Consider the following 24,837-nt stretch of genomic DNA (forward strand, 5'->3'; position numbering starts at 1 on the left):
CACACATAATTACATACATAAATATGTATGTGTGTATATATTCGTTTGTTTGAAATTTAACTTTGATGCCAGCTTTGCAAAATGTAAATATTGTTTTGTTATAATTTATCTTCTCAAAACAGTCGCGTTTAGCGTTTAATGTATACAGAGAACAGATACATGTATGTGCATACGTTTGTATGTATTGAGTATATATTTACGTTTTGATAATCATTTATTTTGACCTCCTTCATTCTAAATGATACTCAATGGTGAGAAATGAATTTTACGTCTATGTGCACAATCACTGCCCCTTATGATCAAATTGAGTTCTTATTATGTCTTCCATGGCATAGACAAACAAGTAAAGAATTTAATATCTAATTTAAAATACATACATATACATACTTTGGGCTATACTGTATATCTTTCACTCTCACTTCAATCACCCTGTTTGCATACCAAATTTATTTGAACTTTTCATTCCTCGGCTATCATCCAGAACTGACTGTCTGTCGAAAAGTCAAATGCCGGTCAGTTAAATGAGAATAATAATATAAAACATACCCTCTTATTTTACATTCCTAAATAAAGAAATGTCTATGCTTGGGCGGCGCTGTATGTACATATGTATACCCGGCGCGTGGGGATCATATTTGGATCAAACTAAGCAAAGCGCAAATATTCTTAAAATTTATTTGAAACTCTGGAAAATAATAGTCCTATATGAGCCACTTTGAAGTCCAGAAAGATTTTGAAATTTTTTTTAAATAGTGCTAACTATACCTTGCTGCAAATCAAGGCAGTGTTTTTTTCAAAATTGAATAGCCGCAAAAACATCAGACGGATTTTAGCACTAGACCAACAACAACTTTATGTACATTGGAATGTCACCACAAAAGAAAATATAAAAGAAAAGGACGCTAAAAGCATACGACAATAGTGCGAATATAGCGGCTTTTCGATTTTTCATTTTGTGCGGACATTCGAAAGCACACGGTGAGGGGAAAAAACAAATCAGCTGGTCTATTGCTATTATCTTTAATAGATTCGCCTTGGATTTAATATTTAGTCGATTTGGTAGGTTTTTTACATTTTAATGTGCATATTATTACTCCTTAAAATTTCACTTCACATAAAAAAATGGATATTAATAGTGCAAAAAAAAATTTCAAAAATTAACACGATTTTATTATGCCAAAACTGAATGGACTTTGAAACTGCTTGTCCAAAAATTTTATAAAGATTCTGATTAAAAAGTTAAGCATTTTGACAGCATTTTTTTGAAATTTATTAAACTTTTGCGAATTTTGTAAAAAGTTTGGAAGTTTGATTTTAAAGTTTTTGTTATACAATTAACTATTATTTTATAAAAAATTAAAGAAAAACATTCAGCTTGAAAAATATGTATTACGAACATTGTAAAATAAAACCACTTAATTATGTGAGCAGTTGGTGAGCAAAGGTGAGTTAGGTGAGCAAAACATCTAAAATCAAAATTTGATTATTAATCTTTATTAAAAAGGAAAATCAAATTAAAAAAATAGTTTTTTTACAAGAAAAAAATTAAAAATCTATCTTTACACTGTGCTCGGATCTTCAACTTTTAAAGGTTGATCTGACAATACAGAGGACGCCATTGATTTTAGAAGGCCTCAATTATATTAATATCTAAGAATAACTATCAAAGCATATACCCAAGCTTTGAACGTGATCAATCTTAAGCAAGAAATAAATTTCAATCGAAAAATATTTTTTTACAAAAATTAAGTAATCAAAAATCTATCATATTGACTAAAAAATGTACAACATCGGCGTCAATACATAGGAGCGAGCATACATATTAGTTTTGACTAAAAGAATAATTATATAAAAAATAATCAATATAGTTAAGCAAAAAACTTCTTTGTTTTATCATAAGGCTATAATTTTTGACACTAAATTTTAACTTATAATGCCTGCCATTTCTGTATTGTACTTATTTTCAACACTTTAAACGTTTTTATTTGTTGTTTTACTCAATGCCGTTTTGCAAATTTACACTGGCAGATGCACACATACATATGTATATGTAAATATGTATGCGCATATGTACATGTGCTAATATTGTCTGAACCTACAAATATGTATTTATACAAGTCTGTACATATGAAAGAGAGCCTGAAGTTGCACAGACTAAATCTCCTACGAAAGCTTATGTTCATTGTACACATTTTGCAATGCGTATGGGTATGATATGTATGTGCATAAAGAGAGTACGGAATTTCAGAAGCCGGAGAGCTCCGCCAATGCTTTGAAACCGATAAGACAACTCGGCTAAGAAAGAGCGACAACTTAAATTCCTGAATTTGCAAATGAAGTATGAAACAAAAGCAAAATGAGTCACAATAAGAGATTTGCGATTCTTCTATTGGTATTTTCATTTTTGTTTGTTGTTTTGATTTAGGGTACAATGAAGCCAAAGTCGGCGGCGCTGGTTGTATTGACGTTGAATGCCGGCTCAAACCAGTTTAAGCTTTCTGAAATATGGGCGCACAATTGACAGAAGAGTACATGGGTTAAAAATATAATTGGATTACTATTTTAAAAATCACGTATGTATGTAGCATGAACACAATACAGTTAAATAATTTAATTGTTTTATAAAATTTTGGGATTGACTTAGCGAGCGCAAATAATTAATTGCCAGTTTGATATATTTTGATTTTTTTTATACAAATGCATACATACATACTAAAAGTAAAAAATCTATTTTGTCACGACACCGAAAGCTCTGCAGCGATTTCGATAGAATTATAAATGGATGGCGAAAGCAAACGAAATTAGCTAAATGAAGTGTGTTCGAAGTTTAACACCACAGCAGAAATGTTATACAATCATTTCATTATTTTAGTGCTGAATTTACTTCGATATTTTAAGTAAAAAAATATCAAAAAGATAATTGGCATGCCCTGAGTTTTATTTTAAGCACTAAAAATAGGTTTAGATTAACGGACTGCAGTGCATATTTAAGTATGAATATTGAGGGCTGTCTCATAAATAGTTGGTAAAGGAAGACCTAATAAAAGCCAAAAATGGCTTGATGCACTAGTATAGTTGATAATTTTCAACATAAACACATTTTTTCTTTAATAATACCACAATGCACAGGTTGAAAGCAACATACAAGTGGGGATTCCTCCTTCGGGGTCTGATAGATAGATTTCTTTGAGGTTTGCACTTCGATCTCATTGTCTTTTGTGCCCTCTGCTCATCACCGTACCTCATCCAGACCCAGTTCCCTTATTAAACATAGGATAGAGCTGGGTTGTATTGAGAGTAAGTACCTTTCTTCTGGTTGCAGTTGGCCGGGATGTCTCAACCTTCTCCGCGTTGTAGCGCTACATTCAAGGAGAAGGTGCATTGGAATCTCCTGGGATTGGTCGCAGAAACGACAAGAATCAATGGACCATATCTCGATCATGTGCAGATGACTACGCAGTCTGCAGTGGCCTATGAGAATGCCCGCGAGCTTTCTCAATTTATCTTTGGGAAGGATTATGACCGTCCTACCGCCCCTTGTCGTGGTATGGCCACAGTTACTCCTCAATACAGTCCGGTGTTAAGGGGGGAGCCTGGTTTATGAGGTCTAAAAATTACATCTCTGCGATTTTTTAAGCAAAAAATTAATTTAGCACTGCAAAGTTTTTTCTATCTTTTAATGAACATTTAAAAAGTATAAAAAATGTTTGTAGTGGTTAAAATAAGTTAAAAAAAATGTTTAACATAGAAATTAGTAGAGCGCTGCAACGCTGGAGTTTCCAACTGGCGTACAAGATACAGCTCGTAAAATTCAAATGGATTTCTAATTATCATGATTTTTTTTCTAGATGAACTAAGAAAACAGAGAAATTCCAAAATTTCAACTTTTTGGAGGTTTTAAAGAAAAAAATGCCTTTCTATAAAAAAAAATTCACTTCAACTTGGTATAAAAATCTTGAAAAATTTTGTTTTTATCTATTTTGTTAGTTCAAATAGAAGAGAATTTAATACTGAAGGGAACAAGCTGTGATTCATTTCAAAAGGTTCATTAGTTTTTTTTCATTCATGTATGCCAATTCAAAGAAATCATAAAAATGAAAAGTCGAGAAAAGTCGAAAAAGATAAAGTTTGTACTATAGCTGTCCGGTCACAGCGTAACTACCTAACGCTCGCCTACCTTTGGCTTTGTATTTACGGAAATATTGAGAATTAGGCTCTGTAAATTTGTGTGAATATTCTGAAATATATTAGGAATCGCTTAAAACGAAAAAAAAAATTGATTTTATAAACCAGGCTCCCCCCTTAAGGAAGCGCCGATATAATTCAGCCGAATTAACCTCCTGGCTGCAAATCGTCCAATGGGCACGGTGACGATTAAAACCATGGATTAGGGGGTGGCAGCTCTTGGTCATCGTTCTCAAGCGGTACCAGACATCGGATGAGTTATCGTCTAAACGACAATTCCTCCCGTGTCTGGATCCGGGTTGAGATTCGATTAGGCCCCTGCACCGCGTCAAGTTGCCTGTCAACAAGTAGCCTTGCGGGCATTAAAGTCTCAAGTAATTACAACGAAAAAAGCCCCCAATAATGCAGTCTCACTGGACCAGAACAACAGTTCCACGGCGGCAACGAAAATATGGCTTAGCAAAATGGAGGGTGACTTTGATAAGAAACTGCTGCAAAGTGTACATACATTTTGACCTTACTTAAAAAGTATCAGCACCCGTATATTGTTATACCACGGTTAAGCATAGTTCAGCAAAAAATGAATCCAATAAACGTGATAGGTAAAACAATGAAAAACTGAAGATAACGTGATAACGAAACCCTTATTTTAACTACCACTAAAAAATTAGTGGTAATTGGCGCTTATACCCTTTTTTTTTGGTGATTATCCGAGCTCCGCGTACCGTCTTGATGTTGTTCCGCAAATGGAAGGACCTACATTTTTAAGCCGACTCCGAACGACAAATATTTTTTTTATGAGGAGCTTTTTCATAGCAGAAATACACTCGCAGGATATCTATTGCCTGCCGAGGAGCGACCGCTATTAGAAAAAACTTTTTCTTTTTATTTTTGGTGTTTCACGGAGACTCGAAACTAAGTTCTCTGAATTCCGAATGGTAGTTACGCACCAACTCATTCGGCTACGGCGGCTGCCTGTGTTATACAATCTTGAAATTATATGCTTCACATATTTTGATGCTGCCGACTAGTTTTGGTTTTGTCGTTTCTACGATAGTCGGTTTGAAAACGAACCAGATATATATCCGGGAATATTTACGGAGAACATTTTCGCTGTAAAATTTTGCTGTTGTGTCCTTTGCATGGGATTCAATTCGTGGAATGCGTGCACGGTAAAAGGATTTTACATTCCCATGGCAGCCGGTTCTACGTTACCCGGAGTGACTCTGGTTTTTCTCAACCAAGGGCTGCCGCCCCCAGTAATCTAGCCCTGTCTAGAGAATCACACTACTATGTTGAGTACTTATGCAAAGCACAATATCCTTACAGGCACTTGAAAAATATCAAAAAAAAAGACAGGCTACACAGTTGATCCTCCGAATAAACAGACATCGAACGGATTCTTGAATTTCTGCGAAATCCAAGTTAAGGAGCATATTAGAATGATCAACAAGCAAGATGCTAACACTGCAATCACCCCTGCAGACAGGTCTTAAAAGGCATTCCACCGGATTCTCTTACCACTTTTTTAAACTACCGCTCTCCGATTGCCGCGAACGGTGTCCCACCCACAACCCTTCGGAGACGAAAAGCTCCATCTGATTCGTGAGACCCACGTCATCTTGGCACATTTGCCTTCAGGATGTTGTAGTAGATTATACTTCTACATACTTACATGACATACGAAGGTACCCCACATGACGCTAACCACATTCATGTACTCACTCACCTAGCAGCCTAAAACTTAAATTCTTATAAAAAAAAATTGTTTTTGTATTATGACACTCTTGCAGCAAACGAACGATTCATATGTGCATATGTAAACCATTGACCAACCTCAAGTGGACTGAGCTCATTAAATAAAAATTAATTTCAACAAAACGTATATGTGAGTAAAGAAAAATGGAAATATATGTACCCAGTGTGTGTTTTAGTTAAATGCAATTCAATAATTTTACCAAAATTTGTGAAATCACAAAATATTGTTTGCATGCATTACGAAATTTTTGAGATATAACCGCTTATTAAAAGTTGGAGGCGCCAAAAGTTGTTTTAACCCTCCGTAATATGGGAAGTTGTTGCGATTGGAATTGTTGTAAAACATTCCCACACATTTTCGGGGAATGCTGCTAAGTGAAAGCCCTTAGCGGATACAAATTCGGGTTGCTTTAATTTATCCCAGTACGCTAGGTGTGCTGGGATTGAAAACAAAAGCACCATCATTTACCATATGTTTGATCATACAAACAATTATTTATAAGTATGAATATGTATATGTGCGTATATATACATATATACACCCGTTAACATATTCATAAAGCCTATTACATACGTATATTTAAGTTTAGTCCTAAAATAACGCCGAGCCAAAGTAAACAATTGCGAAATACGATAAAGTGTAAAAACAACAAAAACTGTTAGTCATAGCAAATGAACGCTTTTTCATTAAAAGTGCGATACATAAGTTAAGCATAGCATATTCTATTCACAAAATAACCTTAGAATAGGTATCGATCAAGTTTCTTTGTATGTAGTATCTTAATAACTGTTTTACAAAATGGAATGTACAACAACTAAAATTTAACCGTGGTGATGCTTATTGCACATTTTTTGCTAACTTTCGAAATTTCTGAAATACCGTTACCGCTTATGAGAAGTCGATCTAATGTATTTCTATTTTTTTTTTAAGAAAATAAAGTTCCCAAAACAACTAAAATTAAAAATATCAATTTGGGTGCAGGGAGTCATACCTTGTCACACGGCCCAACAAATAAGTACGTTAATCGTGTGTGACACCCAACAAGCAATTTCTGGAATAGTGTCATAAACTCTCAACAAGTTCTTGGAAAATTGAAAATGCAGTCGAAGCAGACATGAATTTTTTTTCTTCTTAAATAATGTAGTATTTGATATTTCTAAAAGGCGTATAACTTTGAACGATAGTGTTAATTATTATTGTGAATGAAAAATAATAAAATAGTGAAACATAATAAAGAGAAGAGCAAGAAAGACTGGATGAAATGTTAGTAGCTGTTGAATAATCCGCGTAACAACCGTCTGTCTCACTACAATTTTAATCAGGATTAACTATGTCGGTAAACCCGATCAACGCCGCCGTCTGTCTAAGCTATAAGAAGAAAAACTACAGAGCCCGGCACTCGCAGTGTAACCAACTTTAGACTGCTCGCGCTAATGACAGTCCAGAGTATTGTTTACAAGCGCGCGGAAGCATTCTGTCGAAAGTGTAAACGCGAAAAAGAAAATCATTATATTTGGCTGGAAAATCACAACCATAGATTGTTCGTGAGCTCGAGCACCCTAAAGTAAATAAAGCTTTGTTTATTGCACCATTACTCGTTACAATGATACTGGTAGCATCGCGAAACGTCAAGGAGGTGGTCATCAAAAGACTGCAACGTCACGTGAAATGGTTCAAAAAGTGAAGAAGCGCCTTAGCGAAATCCGAAGTGCCAATCAAATAGCGAAACAACTGATAATATCTGTCCGTAGCATCCGCGGTAAATTTTTTAACATTGTGTTTTCTGACGAGAGAATTTTTCAAATTTAACATACGAGAGTCATCGATTAGCCACCAGGAGGCAGCACACGCCACAGATAATGGTTTGGGCCGCTGTAATCGCAGATGGCAACTCTACAATCGTTTTCATCGAGCTTGGCGTCATGGTGAATGCGAAATATTGTCGGGAAAGTATTCTGGAGGTTGCTTTGAAGTCGTGGGCAGACAAACATTTCGGTGACAGACCATGGACGTTTCAACAGGACCGGCACCGTCTCACAAAACTCGAGTGAACCAAGAATGGCTAAAAACAATGTTCCGAAATTCATAATGTCCACACAATGGCTCTCAAATTCACCAGACGCGAAACCCATGGATTTTTCTCTTTGTGTAAAGTGTAAATTTCACGATTTTTTATTCTAAATTTTCACCATACATTAAAATATTATGCCAACTTTAGAAAAAGTAATTGAAAAGGTGGTTAGTAAGCAGCTCACAAAATTAGTACAAGACAATAATATTATAATTCGGCAGCAATCTGGTTTTAGAAAGGGTCATTCTTGTGAGACGGCCTTAATTTGGATAATTCACGAATGGAAAAAGAGGATTGATGTTGGAGACAAAGTACTTGCGATATTCCTTGATTTTAAAAGAGCTTTTGAGACAATAGATCGCGGTATCCTTATTCAGAAATTGGAAGGCTATGGAGTCAGAGGTGTTGAAAAAAAAATGGTTTGAATCCTATCTTTGTGGAAGATCGCAGCAAACAAAAATTATGGAATTTACTTCTCAAGATGAACATGTAGATATTGGAGTGCCTCAAGGTTCAACGTTAGGAGTGGATCTCTTTTTGCTATATATCAATGAAATAAATACGGTGTTAAAGTGGTGTAATATTGCTTTGTTTGCTGATGACACCTTGCTATACATAGCTGATAAAAATCTAAGTGATATCCATAACAAGGTACAAGATGACTTGAAAAATCTAGAAATATGGCTGTGCATGAATAAATTAAAGCTAAATACCGATAAAACTAAATTCATGATTCTCAACTCGAATGAAAATATGCGATTACAAATTGGTTGTGAAAGCTTAGGTGAAGTTAGCACAATAAAATACTTAGGAGTCATAATCGACAAACAATTAAATTTCAATGAACATGCTGGCTATATATGCAATAGAATTAGTAAAAAGGTGGGATTTTTGAGCAGAATTAGAAAAAGACTGAGTTTTGATAATGCAGTAATGATTTTTAACACAATCATATTGCCACATTTTGATTACTGTGCAACTATTCTTTATATGTGCAATAATGATATTAAAAAAAGACTTCAAGTTTTGCAAAATAAAGCAATGCGTGTAATAATCAAGTGCAATATATACACATCAACGTCTTCTATGTTACAAATGTTAATGTGGTTGAATGTAAAGCAACGTTTGGCGTTAAGAGTCCTAGTTTTTGTGTTCAATGTAAAGCACAGTATGTTTCCTGAGTACCTACAAGAAGAGCTCGTCTATGTCAGAGATATTCAACCCTATAATTTGAGAAGAGCAAATGACTTCAGATTAGGAAGATTTAATAAGAGAAGCACTCAGAATTCAATAATGTATAATGGCTTAAAATTATTCAACACTTTACCAGATGTAATAAAAAATGAAAATAATTTGCTTCACTTTAGAAAACTTGTAGTGGATTTTATAAAATTAAATATATATTAAATGAATTTGGAATTGTATATCATGTAAAATAATAATGTAAAATGAATTATAAATGTAAAAAGTTATATATAACTAATAAAGAAATAATAATAATAATAATAATAATAATAAAAGAAACCCTCATATTTATATGTATGTGCAAAACATTGCAATCAAAATACAGGCATTACAAAAAACAGCGCATCATAAAATTATATTTTATATTTATTATAAATTTTTTTATATAAAACAATATTTTAATATATAGTAAAAACTTCTGCGCTCTTAAATTCTATGAACTTAATAAAAAATTGTCGAATGCCTAGACACTTAATAAATATACTAACGAAAAGTGCCGTAAGTGGCAATACCAGACATTATTTGTCAAAGCTTAATTTCGACGCTAATTTTATGTTTACAATTTAGTTTTTAAAATATTGAAATAATTCACATTTATCTCACTATTTTGCTGAAAATATCCAGAATTCAGTCTAATCTGTGTAATACGGTAATTTGGTACATTATTGAAAGGATAATTAGTAATATAAAATATCACTTTAACGGAATTGCTTTTTGTTAGTAACTTTTGAACGGTTTAAGGAATTATGCTCCGTTTTTGGAATATAAATCTTGGAATTAAAACGCGTCGATTATTTTAACAAAATTTTGAATTAGAAATTACCTTAATTCTTAATGATAATTTATAAAAAAAAAATACTATAAATCGAAAGGCTTAAATATTGAATTTGTGTAATGTATTGACATTTTAAATTAGATCCACATTATAGCAAAACTTTATTGGCCATAAAGGAAAGCCAACCCAAATAAAAAAATCTGCCATCACAAGTCGTTGAATGGAAGTAAAGTTTTAAAACGTTCAACACATGCTTTAATGTGCGTAAACTAGTATATTTATGAATTTTTCTGGACCTACAATATGAATTGTAATTTAAAACATGTGGAAAATGAGCTATGTGCCTCTCTATAACCCTCAGAACAATTTTATTTTGTTGCTGGCAATTTGCCCACTGACATGCGCGGTAATAAATCTCATCTTTATACTTCATACCCGATAGAAGTGCAATTTACAACATAAAATTACTCACGAAACAACAAAAATTTGGATTTCACTAACTCTTTAAGCATGCTTTACTGTCTCGTTTACAATATAAATAATAAAACTATATGTGCCTGAACTTACTTCAAATTGTGAGAGTCGGAGAATTGCGCCAATGCTGCATAATTCTGTTTTTCAATAATTCTTGGTAGAACATCGTCTCCTGACGTTTTCAATGCCCCACTTAATAAAGCACTTTTACTTTCGATTTCTGCACAGATTCCAACACAAAAGCATTCAAAAATAACAATTAGAGACAACACGAGTATAGGAAGGCTTTGAACTTTTCGGTAGAAGCGGGGTGAATTTGGTGCACTATAATTGTTACGGCGAGGTTGGAGTCCAGTTGGACAACATAAAAAATGATGAAGCATTGATTTTCCACTTTTTTCAAGCGGCAATATGGATGGCAACAAAAGCCTTGGAGCTAGTGGAGCGGCTAAAGAAGATAAACAACGTGACGACGGTTGTGTATCTATGTCACTGGAAACGTTTTTTCGCAAACAATGTTTATTTCTAGTCCGTATCTGGTTTTTGTATGACTGTTTCCCTTGTATTTGCATTTTATTTTTTTTTTTTTTTATAAATAACTTTTTAAAATTTACTACACCACTTTACAAACAATCAAAAACTTAAGAAATACGAGCTAATGCACAACACTTAACGAACAATTTCTAACTGTCAGATTCCATAGCTTTCCACTGCTTTTCTTGCTATTTATCTCTATGCTCACACAATAATTTGCATTCAGTGCTGCCAGAAGAGAGAACTTCCAACGACCGTTGAGGCTTTTGTGATAACTAGAGCTGCCGGACTACTACAGTAAACCTTAGGGCTATTCACCTTCTTGTAAAAAGTGTAGATATAACTAATTTTTCAGTTCAAGTAGAAAAAATAAACGTGCAATGTATGTACAATGTACGAATGCAAAATGATGTTGCAAATCTGAATGTGCTACTTCACTGAAAAAATCATTGTTATAATTTCTTGTGAAAAATTTATGATGAAAAGAATTTAAATTGATGGATAACGGTATGCCCAAAATACATGAAGCAATAATTAAAGGTGATGTAAGATATCTAATTTTCACAGTGTGTCAGCCAAAATTACTGCTTATTTTAAAGCAAATTCTAAAGGAAAAGGACTCAAAAGCATAGAAATGGAAACTTTTCCTAAACAAGTTGTCAGGCAGTAGGTTTGCCCATTCTACTTTGTTTTGACTTTCGCATCTTTCATTACTGAGAAAATTATGATTGTTCGTGTCCCAAAAGACGAAATGAAAAAAGGGCAAAATCTTGCGGCTCTTCATTGAAACCAGGCAAAAAAGTTGCGTACGTCACTTTTCGGCAACGGCTTTCGAGATCGGGCCTCATCGGATGGGAGCGAAGTTGTCTAGTGATGCTCTTCCAATACCAATCGAAATTTTTTGTAGCTAGAATGAGCCCAAGGCGGCGCATCCATGGTTAACCCTTTTTTATTTAAAAGGCGTAGTTTTATTTAAACTAATTTTTATATAGATCTTATTCTGGTTGACAATAAAACACGAACTTAAGGACTAAATTCAATGTTGCGTTTTCAAGGAAGCATTACTTATATCGTTATGTACAGGAGAAGGACTCTTTTCAGAACATTCTACTGGAGCGATTTTGTATGACAATCCTAGCACTATAGAATTCAAATATAGATTACGAAGATATTTATTAGGTGATTGAATGCACTTATTACTTATTTTTTAAACCGTTAAGGTTTCTAATAACAGCACAAAACACTTTAATCATAATTGATCGTGGCAATGTTGAGACCGACGAAAGTGATATTTGATACGAAAGTGACAATGATATTTTTTTAGAAACTATAAAGTATCCTAAAATAAGAGGTAGTTTCCGACGACTCTCTGTTCGCCAAAGATGTATTAAGAGTTTCCACTATTTACTAATTAGCCACTATTTGCTAATTTTCTTAATAAGCCATTGAATTTTGCAAAACTACTGGTAATACCGAGCGATTGACATAGTAAAATATGAAGCAAAAATCTGAAGCAATCATATGGGCTAATATGGTAGCAGACTGGGGCACGGGAAATGTGGACGTTTCCACGGCAGTCGGTTCTATGTTACCGTAACGACCCGGATTTATATCCGGCCAAGGAATATCACTCCAGTAGCATTCCCCGTATGTAAGTATGGGGAATGTTTATGCTGATACAACAACAACAACGGGAAATGTGGATAATAAAAGCTGCTGAAGAGACAGCAAATATAAGCGTGGGAAGAACATTAGTAAAGACGAGAAAATACCCAAGGGTTCCAGTAAGGATGCTAAATGATTTCAAGTCACCAGTTATTCTAGAGCTTTGATTGGAAAATGCTAGGCTGTAGAAGTCATAGTAAACTGCGACATACTCAACAGAAAAGGGAAGAATTCCAAGAAGCAAGAAGAAAAAACCCCCGACTGTAGAAGGACTTGGTTGCTTGAAGTGAAAGGCTAGAAATAAAGGAAGCTAAGAAATTGTTAGAGAAATTCGGCTACATATTAGACGGTGATTGTGGAAAATTTTATAGAACTGCCATCGTGTCACATCGATTAGGCACAGGAGATGCAAAGCCAATTCGTGAAGCTCCACACCGAGTCCCACTAGCAAAGCGGGAGGAAGAAAATCAGATAATGTAAGCCAGTGCTGTAATGCAATTCACTAAAACATTTTGACGATATTCACGTTAGCATCAATCCTTAACTACAAGTTTAAAGGTTTTGCTTTTTATTTTTGCAAAAAAATGGCAAAAATTTTATTGCTGTTAAATTAAACGACAAAACAAGAATTAGTAGTATGTATTAAATCTTTGAAAATACCTTAACAAAAACTTATTAAAAAAGTCGAATATGTCCTTTGAGAATTTGACATATGACTTTTCGCGTGGAACTAACAATGGATCGAGGGTTGCTCGTGCATTTGAACAATCGTTTCCAATTAGCTGCAGGGGAGCTTCAAAAAGCTATTCCGGTTAACTCCAGCCTTGATTAAGCACCTAATTTCTCAGCTTGACAATCATCGTAGAGGTTCCAGAATAACAACGATTTCGACTGAAAACAGGAAAATCTTGCAACCTTCAAGCTAATTCAATTCTCAGTTCTGCCTTTATATTACTGGGTTCTAGATGCACCGAATTGTCCTTCCGCTACGCGACCATGAATAATGATAACGCGGCTAAAGAACAGCGATGCCGCGGGATCTGATGGACTGCCGGCTGAGCTATTCGAACATGACGGTGAGCAGCTGGTAAGGTGCATGCATCAGCTTCTATGCAAAATATGGTCGGATGAAAGCATGCCTGCCGATTCCAATTTAAGTGTGCTCTGCCCAATCCATAAGAAGGGTGATAGTGCAATCTGTGCCAATAACCGCGAGATTAGCCTTCTGAATATCGCGTAAAAGGTCCTAGCGAGCGTATTGCGAGAAAACCGGAAGCCCATCATCAACCAATTGATTGTACCTTATCAGTGCGGCTTTAGACCTGGAAAATAAACAAATGATCAGATATTCACAATAAGCCAAGTCTTGGAAAAAACCTTTGAAAGGAGAATCGACAAACACCATCTGTTTGTCGATTTTAAAACTGCATTCGACAGTACGAAAGGTAATTGCTTCTATGCCTCATTGTCTGAAATTGGTTTCCCCATAAAACTAATATCTATCTATCTGCGACTATGCAAAATGACTCTGTTCTATACCAGCAGGGCCGTCAGAATTGGCTAGGACCTCTCTGAGCCGTTTGATACCAAACAAGGTTTCAGACTGGGTGACTCGCTGTCGTGTGACTTCTTTAACCTGATGCTGGAAAAGATCGTATAAACCGTAAAACTTAACCGCTTTGGCACAATATTTTATAAAAGTTGTAAGCTATTTCTTTTACCTAGGAATCTGCATTAACACCAATAATAATATCAGTCTTGAAATCCTCTTACCAACAAGTGCTACTTGGGACTAAGTAGGCAACTGAGTAGTAAAGTCCTCTATTGACGAACAAAACTAACACCAATAAAGCTATGATCATACCAACACCCGATGAGACGTCACTTGGAGTATTTGAGAGAAAGATTCTGCGTAAGATTTTTGAACCTTTGCACGTTGGCGGCGGGGAGTATCGCAGGCGATGGAACGATGAGCTTTAGGACGACATAGACACTGCGCAGTGAATAAAGATCCAGCAGCTACGTTGGCTAGGTCATGTCATCTGAATTGAGATCCAGTGGTTTCGTTGACTGGGTCATGTCGTCCGAATGGATACAAACGCTCCCGCTGTGTAAGTATTCGATGCGGTACCAGCTGGTGGTAGTAAAGGAAGAGGAATGCCTCCTCTGCGTTGGAAATATCAGGTGGAGAAAAACTTGGCTTCACTTAGTATGTCCAACTGGCGCCGGTTAGCACGAGAAAGAAACGACTGCCGCGCTTTGTTAAATTCAGGAAAAATCGCTTAAGTGGTTATCGTACCAATTAAGAAAAAGAAGAAGATGCACTGCGATATTTTGCAACTGGATGCTCGACCCGTAGGTGAGCAATGAGTAATATCCATGAGCCAGTGTTCCGTTAGCCATATCATGCATCGTGTAACGAATTCAATTAACAGCTCCATGTTTTGCGCTAGGGTGAGGTTTCTTATTACTCAAGTGGAGTGGCAAGCGGCAACAGAATTATTTGCTTCAGCAACCTGATCGAGAAGTGGGAAGTACCATTTAGGCTATCGATTGCATGAACGTGTCTATTTTGGCCCCGAAACATTATGAAGAGGCATATGACAACCACCACGGTTACTATTCGCTAATGTACAAATTGTAAAAGCATTATTTTCAAAGTATTTAAGAACCAAGATTCCCTTTTCATTTTTGATAAGATATGTGAGAAATATGAACAGAGAAACATCGGGAACCGACTGGCAACAATAGCGAGGGCATGAGATACAAAAACAAAACATAAATTCGCCTTGATGGCGATAGCACATGAGGAAACCGAAGTAAAATATTTTATCTACTTACTTTAATTGGCAGACCTCCATCTTAACGATCTTTCATCTGTTCTGAACATACATATATCGATTCACCTTCGGTAGATGATTTGGCTGTGAATAGTAGATGTGGGGTCACAAAATTATTTTGTGCACCGCAACACCGTGGCTGTGTTCGTAAATGCGACATGACTTGCAGCATAAGCATCAGTGGCAACACTGCAAGTTTGACATTTCATACTTCTTATACAATTTTTGACAATTTGCAAATACGTTTGTTTGCATTTTTGAACGCGTATAATACTAAAATGGAAATTTTGCTGAATCTAACACTAGACGAAATTTGTGAGCAAAGAAAAGATAGATTTTCTTTAAATTTAAGAAAAAGAAGGCTATTGAAGTCAAAGAGAAAAATGTTTAGGTACAAAACTTCGTCGAAGTCCTCAAAATACCTCCAGGATGTAGCTTCTCTACCGGAAGAATTATTTCTTTTCTTAATACGCTTGTACGTTACCAAGAGATTTAAGAATTTTCTCTGCGCTGTGGTGCTGTCCAGTCTTATATTGGGATTTACATTTTTAACTTCGTTCACAACTTTCTTCCACATTAAATTTTTCTTCTTCTACCCGATTTAAACAATACAAAAATTAAAATAAAACAGTTTTGCACTTACTTTTCATCAGACATCGTAGTTAAATGCAGTAAACAATTTTTTGATAGAAATTATGAGTGACAACTGATAGCATTGTTGTCTTTTTGAACGCTTGATTATTGCAGTGCTGCCATATTGGCATTTCTGAACGTTCTGTTTGTTATGCAATTGTAGTTTGCTCGTCATGTTGCATTTACGAACACAGCTCGTTTCTTTAGCGATAGTTCGGTAATTAAATTGGTACTGCGCCATTGCTCATATAAAAATCGATATTTGAACATCGATGTAAAAACATCGTTGTTTGTGAATGATACATCGATATTTTTAATAAATTATTGGTTTATTTAGTTTATATTTATTTAGTTATTTATTATAATAATAACTCCAGCACATATAACATGCATTCAATTTATTTTTCAAGCGTAAAAACAATGGTTTACATATTTTAATAACATAATTTAATAACAGCAATATTCATAACCTGGTGGCCACTAAGCGGTTCCTCTGTTGGGTTATTGTTGCGCTAGCCCCCGAGGTTGCTACAGTTGGCAAATATATCATATCGATTTTGTAAAGGCACAGAAACCTATTTCTATGACTGATAACGACAAAAAGATATGAAACTTTATATCAAGGGGTTTAGTCATTTTCCTATGGCCTGATTTTTAATTTTTTTTTGTGTTAATTGGCTATGATAACTCGAATTGTCACATTCCAACCTATATTCCCTTTCATATTCCTCAGTGGACTCACTTCCCTAAATCATATATTGCAAGCTCCTCATATAATTGTTTATATGTAAAAGAGAATTATTATTTTACTTTGGTAGTAGAATCTATTAAATAAAGCAGCTTAAATCCCAGATCCAATGCAGTTGCAATTGCAAGGGATGAGAATTGGTCAAGTTTACTCATGTAAAGAAGTGTACTCGTATAAAAACGTTGCAAGTTGCAACTTTGAATAGATAGATTCTTGTAATCTGATAGCTGCTTAGCAGTGTTACCACGAGAAACCAACTGAGAATCACTCTGGCCAACGAGTGCTACTTTCGACTAAGTAGTCAGTTGAGTAGTAAAGTCCCCTCGACGAACAAAACTAACACTTCTTAAGGCTCTCATCATACCCGTCCTATCGTATGGTGCAGAAGCTTGGACGATGTCAGTATCCGATGAGGCGTTCCTGCGAAAGCTTTTTGGACCTATACACGTTGGCGACTGCGTGTATCGTAGGCGATGGAACAATTAGCTGTATGAGATTTTGTCCAGCGAGTAACGACCCAGCGGTTTCGTTGGCTGGGTCAGGTTGGTTATTGCGTCAATCATGAAGAAAAAGAGAGGCTGATGCTACCCTTCAAGCTACATTGACAGATTTTTCAGTTTATCTAAAAGATCGATACAAAAAATCGTTTATTGATGTATCGATATTTTAAGCGTGTCAACATCGATGTTAAAATTGCATACCTGAAATGCGATTAGTTAAAACGTAACACAATTACCTATAGTAACACATATAGGTTCTGAACTCAGATTTTTTATTTGCCACTTTTTAAGTTTTATAAGCTCTTATAGTATATAGACAAATTAGGAATTAGTTATGTTGCCTAGTGAAATCCGGGTGAGTTAGTGGCTCAATACAAATAATATCTGTAAAAATGCAGAAGTGTATTAAAGCCTCAAACGCTTTGTATGAATTGGCAACAAATACAAAGAAGTCGACATTGTAATTTGTGACATTAAATACCATAACGAACGATAATAATGCTCGAATTGTGATAGTAATATTAATATTTTTTTAATCTTTGAGGTGAAATTATAGACATATAAAACAATAAAAAAATGAACACAAATCTACTGAGTAGACTTAAATCTAAAGTTCGTGTATATACATATGTATGTATGCAATCTGGAAGTTCGTGTAAATATTCAAACGTATAAATATGTATATGTTTAGTATCACCCCATTTACACGATGTCTCCACTGGAAGGGAAACACTGGAAATTCTCTTTTCATGTCTCATTCGCGGGCACACGGGCAGAAATGTTTTCGGCGACATTTTGACATTTAATACTTTAGCATCGTCTGATTCGGATGTATTCTAGCACGCGCTTACATGTAAAGCAGAGAGCGTTCGACAACAGTTTCTTAAATATATGAATGAAAAATGCAAACTGGTTAAATAATAAATAATTTGTTGGTTTTTTTATTGAAATATATTTATAAATTTTTATACTTGAATAAAAAAAATTAAATTAAAAATACTTCATATGTAAATAATTAACTTAAAATTAAACTGAGTATCTAGAAATGCAGGGAAAAATTAGAAATCAACATAAACATGTCCCATAACTATTTTAAATTATACTACTTTACTAGCAAAAATAATTGTGCATTTCCCAAGCAGCGTTTGTATGTTTGTCATCGTTGTTATCTTCCGTTTGCTTGAAAACCAAAACATAACTTAGAACTTTCTTCCACGAAAGAAGAAAACGAATGAAGCAACTGTCAAAAATTGCTTTAAGATTGGAAATACGAATAAGAAGCACAAAGCGTGTCGCCAGTACAGGAGACAAATTCCCTTCTCTCTTCCGCGGCCGTCCTTCACCACCGAACAAAATGTTTCCCTTCCAGTGGAGACATCGTGTAAATGGGGTGTATCTGGTTCAATGAATTGAAAGAACTTTCCAGTGTTGCTGGAAATTATATTCCAATATTCCAGCATTTGTCGTTTTCCACGATATGTAGTGGAAGAATAGTTTTGTGCACAAATCTTGGGTTATAAAATATTTTTCGGAATTCACAGAGAGAACGTAGGTTCGAATCTCGGTGAAACACCAAAATGAAGAAAAACATTTTTCTAATTGTGGTCGCCCCTCGGCAGGCAATGGCAAACCTCCGAGTGTATTTCTGCCATGAAAAAACTCTTCATAAAAATATCTGCCGTTCGGAGTCAGCTTGAGACTGTAGGTCCCTCCATTTGTGGAACAACATTAAGACGAAGGCCACAAATAGGAGGAGGAGCTCGGTCAAACAACCAAAAAGGGGGTACGGGCCAATTATATATATATAAGATTTAGGTAATTATCCAGTTTATGGGACATATGGGAAAATTAATAAAAAAAAATACCAGTCTAACGGTTAGACGCGATAGAAGTGAAACCTTCCGTAAAACAAACAGAGAGAATGAGACGAAAGCAGCACTAGGAGCGGAATAATTATAGGTTCATTATAATATTGCTATAAAGTTCATATTTTATTTTCTTCATTTTATTATTATTCATCCTCAATATTTTCAATTTCAACAAATGATACGAGGGGCTTATGATAGCTAAAATGTGATACAAATGCTTTGGTTTCGATGTTGTCAACATATCTTTGAAATACCGCGTCAATTGTTGTTTTTGATCGTGTTGTCGATTCAGTGAGATTGTTACACATTTTTAAATTGAATGTTGTATTGAGAAAGTCAATTAAAGGAACCGCTGTGTCCAATGCAAAATGTACGTTAAAATCGCCACTTAAAATCATTGGAACTTTATCGTAATCTTTTCTAAGTATCCACGATACTTCTGGTTATACTTTATTAAATTTTCGTGAATGAATTCCGTGATGCTATTTAGTTTTATTTTCTTTTTGTTTTTTTTTTCTGTCGATATTCACGACACTTTTCTGCATTATTTTTCGGCATAATTGCGGTAAATATTTAAAAATGAAAATATTTACGAATGTAAAAATACGGGCGCAATACAGCACACGCGGTTGCTATTATGAGCGTCGTAACGCGTATAATACACAGACGTACTAACATACACGCAAACATTCGTAGGACGCTTGGTTTGAATTTTTTATACATATGTATGTATGCTATACTATGGCCTAGCCTATGTATGTACATACATATTTGTGTTCTGAACTTCCAGCAAAACAATGCTTATTAATATACACATATGCATCTACATACAACCGCACACACAGGCCACTTACTTTATTCCTGTAAATGCGTATGTCGTCCAAAGCTAAAATTCTATGCCTAGCGACTACAAGAACAAAATGCATTAATAGACGCAGGCGTAGCGGCCATCATCCTAGTTGCCATAGCGCTGAACAGTCGCGGCGGCGCCGAACAGTTTCAACTATTGTACTGTGCAACAAAAACTCATCATCAAAAAATTGATTTATAAATTCGAGCTCATAGTTCTAAGAGCAAGTACTTTCATTCATAAAACGAGCCGCCCATATGCTAATTTTCTCGACAATTCGAAAATAGTCAATATTGGAATATTTCGCGTAGAATTATTTGCCAATATTCAATTTTTGTCAAGTCGAGTGCCCGCGGCCCCGTAAATATGTTTGCACCCATATATGTATGTAAATATATGTTTCTAAATGCTCGACAACCGCAGCTGCCTGTTCAAGGTTACTGTACATTAGGCCGGGTCGATTTGTGGGAAGGCAAAAAAATCGCCCATTGCTCTGTGAAAATCATATTCTAGGGATCAAAATAAGAAATTTTGCCGAAGGAACCATACCTCTAAAACGATTTCTGATGTCCCCCAATATGGGTCGAACTTTTTAGTTTCTTTTCTATAACTCACATTCATTCATTTACATATGTTCTGACTAAATAAATTTCTTAAGAGAAAAAATAGATAATATTATAAATAAATAAAAATAAAGAAAAAACATAGCCATTTAGCTGATTTTTTCATGTAAAGGCCAAAAATGGTGATATTTTGAAATTGGGGGACATCAGAATTCGTTTTAGAGGTATGGTTCCTTCGGCAAAGTTTCTTATTTTGATCCCTAGAATACGCCAGATCTAGAAATTACTATAGTTATTAAGCACATATTCAGTCGTAAATGTAACGTTTAAGAGAATAAACTAAAAGTAATAAAGTGATTCAGTCGTAGGGCGAACGTGTACATGTAAAGTAAAGCAGTTAAGTGTTCGAAATAAAGTAAAGCAAAGTGTGTTGCCATCAATGTGTGCTTTTATTTGACAATCCAGTGATCGAACTCAGAGTAATTATTGTGAGAGATTTATTTAGATATTTCGCCTATGACTATTTTTAATAATTTTTAATATATTGATTTACCTGTATATATCTGATATAATATTATTTCGCATGCTCCTTTTAATATATTGCTTTGCCTGCGTATCTGTGCTCCAATATCATGTTTTAAATATGTCTCCATTCCAAATCCAACCCCATACATGAGCATACCTGTACCATATAAATTTCACCGCCACTATATTAGTAAATATGTTAATCCTACAATATTAAGTAATGATACGTTCACAAATAAGTCATATTTACTTTTTCGTGCTTAACTCCCAATTCGTAATTAAAAAGCGAAATTTCCCATACAAATTCCATCCCAAATTCTGAGATTATAAAATAATCTTAGATAATAACCACACTTTTTGACATACAACCCTGTGTTTTCTGCGTAATAGATCATTATTTTTACGCGTGTAAAGAAAAACGTCAAAGTAAAAACTAAATAAAATGGATGCCGGCAAAGAAACCCGGTTTGTGGCATAATTCTAATAAAATTTTTGTTAAATATTATTAATTAGGGATTAATTTTACAGAAAAAAACGTGTGTCCATAAAGGTTTTGCCCCCTTATTACTTATTATAAAATGTAATATAGAATATACCATGCGCATTGCTGCCATAATTTTTTGAAACCTTAGTCAACGTCATTTGCGGATTTCCTCCAACTGTTTATTATTAGCACTCAATTGCGCAAGTAAATTAGCTATTCCTTCTTCTTGTCTTTTCTTCATATCGTTAATAATAATTGAAGAAACCAAAAACACCGAAATATTCCACCAAAATAATTTATATGAAGAAAAACCTTTCAAAACAGTTTTGACAGCTGATTATCAATTTTGCAGGTAATCTGCCATATGTAAACGGTCAGATTAATTTTGTGGATTTATTGCTTATTAATGCGTGTTCTTTAATTGACCTTCCAACACCTTATAAAATTCAATTATCGCCCCATTTCAATGGAGTGGCAATATCAAGCATTAATCATTAAATTTTTCGTTCGTCGGGTAATGTTAATATAATAATATATTACAGAGTTTTTCAAGGAAACGTAGTTTAAATATATTACTATGTTTAAAGAGCAAGTGAAGTTTGACCCCTAAGTGTATTTACTTTCGTGGATTTAGTAATATAAAAAAAGCGACATTACAAAAATGTTTTTTGTTAATGAATCTTGACCAGGGCCGTGGAGAGAGTATTCGGGCCCCGGGGGAAACTTGAGATGCGGACCCCTTCAAATTTTTTTTATTTATCAAATTGCGTATTATGTTATAGTGATATAACATTTAAACATTGAAAAACTCATTGATAAAATTTTTGATAGAATTAATTATGAAATATTGATTAAAATGAATTTTAGAAAACTCTTCAGCAGATCTGAAATAAAAAACGCAGCTGAAAAAAGTAAAAATTGTTTATTCATTTTGTGAGCCTTACAAATATTTGAAAATGACTGCCACGATGCTTAGAATTTTGCTTTTCTTATATCGAAGTCGAGTTTCCTTGCTAACTCAGATTCCAAATACAAGGTTGCCAATCCTGTTACTCGACTCTGAGTTGAACAAGAACGATGGTAGTCTTTGATCCTTGATAAAGCGCTGAACGATCTTTCGGCGCCGGCAACCGATACTGGCAGGGTGCAGAATATTCGCAAAGCAATGCAGATGTTCGGGAACAGAGTATCCAAGTTTTTAGCTGTGATGGCATTCAACAAGTCGAAGGGAGGCATACAACATTCCGAATTTCCAGGAAAATTCGCTTCAAGTGACACATCTCAATTGAGATTTCTTTCGACACATCAGAAGGGTATTTTTTAGCAAAATTAAGAGCTGCTGTCTGAAGTTCTGCTTTTTCAATTTTAGGAAATAGCCACAGGAATGAGAAAATTATTATATTATATTTATTCTTCGTAATCGTGATCATAAAATTCGATATGGTGACACCAAGAAAAGTCTGTGACGGAACTCTGGTAGAATTATTATTTACTATATTTTTTCAAGCAGGAAATTTCTTGGAATTACCCTCGAGTCCGGGCCCCTCTGAAAACTCCGGGGCCGGGGGAAAAAGTACCCGATACCGATTCGTCTTCGAATCGTATTTTAGGATACATTAGCACCAGTTTTCCTTAGAGCAGCTTCAGTTTTACGCAACGATAAGTTTGGCTTTTCCACAAACAAAGCAATGATCTCATGTTTTTTGGTCATTGTTTGGGGAAGACGTTTTTAACTTCGGTGTACCGTTGCACCCATTTATTTGTGAACGTATTCGACTTTTTCAAATATTTCTCTGTATATAAAAATTTTTCTGTTAATATTGATTCTTATAATAACTTAGCTTAAACAAATTGCAAAAGAAGTAGCAGATAATCGAAGTTGAATACACTGTCAAAGAAGCTTTGAGAATGATTCGTAGCAGAATAATCTCAGAATTGTACGATGTATTTCTGTCATCTGCAAGTAATTGACCTAACCTTTTTGCGTTTTTAACGCACATTATGGTATGGTAACCATAATTTCAAAAGAGCCGTTTGAAAAATAAAAATGAAAACAACATTCGCAGACGTCATCATTTTGTGATATTCACTGAGAGCTGGTTAGCGATACACGAACACGAACCTTTTGCTTATGGTGCTTAATTACATACCTAAATGTGGATTGTAAACTATAACTGTGTGTACGTATGTAAGTGTATTTTTTTAGTAGCGCTATTCTTTTGCGGTCGTTTTAAGAAAAAAAAGAGTACAGTTGAATGTAGTAAGCGTGAAAGTAAGGTTCCTTGAGCATACATCGGCTAAACATAGTTATTTTTTCATTTCGCCTACAAATTTCGTTCCAAACAAAATGTATTAAACAAAGTGATATAGGTGAGTTTTACTTATTTGACTATTAAAAGTTGAACAATTCATATGTAATACCTATATGTTAACATTAACTCTCTTTTTGGATTTTGTTTATGTGTTACAATGAACAATTTGAGCTACGTATGCATACGAAGGCGTTATGGTTTAAATATACTTTTTTATTTACGTGGAATTTATTTTTCCGTTGCATTTATTTATTTAAAAATTCATTTATATATTTTTAAACGCTTTCAGGTCTATAAAAATATCGTTTAGTTACTTGGCAAAAAGATAGCACTTTTTTAACGAAATTTGTAGTGTGTAATCTATTTTTTCGGAAGTGCGTAGGCTCGAATTTCCGTGCATGAAACACCAAAATGATAGAAAACGTTTTTTTCTACTACCGGTCTCCCCTCGGCAGGCAATGGCAAACATCCGAGTGTATTTCTGCCATGATACGTTCACAAATAAGTCATATCTACTTTTTCGTGCTTAACTCCCAATTCGTAATTAAAAAGCGAAATTTCCCATACAAATTCCATCCCAAATTCTGAGATTATAAAATAATCTTAGATAATAACCACACTTTTTGACATACAACCCTGTGTTTTCTGCGTAATAGATCATTATTTTTACGCGTGTAAAGAAAAACGTCAAAGTAAAAACTAAATAAAATGGATGCCGGCAAAGAAACCCGGTTTGTGGCATAATTCTAATAAAATTTTTGTTAAATATTATTAATTAGGGATTAATTTTACAGAAAAAAACGTGT

The 24,837-nt window shown here is 34.6% G+C and overlaps 2 protein-coding genes and 1 long non-coding RNA gene across 5 annotated transcripts in view; 2 read left to right on the top strand and 1 right to left on the bottom strand.

Moving 5' to 3' along the window:
* Positions 1-11,208, bottom strand: part of LOC128863453 (unextended protein) — a 62,290-nt gene extending 51,082 nt beyond the window's left edge. The window contains exon 1 of the mRNA XM_054102615.1: positions 10,603-11,208. Coding sequence (XP_053958590.1) covers positions 10,603-11,081 — 479 coding nt within the window. The 5' untranslated portion in view covers positions 11,082-11,208. The remainder of the gene's footprint in view (positions 1-10,602) is intronic.
* Positions 11,209-17,662: 6,454 nt separating this feature from the next.
* Positions 17,663-24,837, top strand: part of LOC128864930 (uncharacterized) — a 54,434-nt gene continuing 47,259 nt past the window's right edge. Inside the window, exon 1 of one of the 3 annotated variants that reach the window (XM_054104699.1) lies at positions 17,663-17,784. In XM_054104699.1, coding sequence (XP_053960674.1) covers positions 17,764-17,784 — 21 coding nt within the window. In that variant the 5' untranslated portion in view covers positions 17,663-17,763. The remainder of the gene's footprint in view (positions 17,785-24,837) is intronic. The other 2 variants (XM_054104702.1, XM_054104701.1) reach the window with 2 other exon arrangements.
* Positions 17,791-18,305, top strand: LOC128864931 (uncharacterized). The gene is made up of 2 exons (XR_008454724.1): positions 17,791-18,059; positions 18,121-18,305. It is a non-coding gene; the product is annotated as an uncharacterized LOC128864931 (long non-coding RNA).

This window comes from Anastrepha ludens, chromosome 5, assembly GCF_028408465.1.
Source record: "Anastrepha ludens isolate Willacy chromosome 5, idAnaLude1.1, whole genome shotgun sequence".
Taxonomy (NCBI): domain Eukaryota; kingdom Metazoa; phylum Arthropoda; class Insecta; order Diptera; family Tephritidae; genus Anastrepha; species Anastrepha ludens.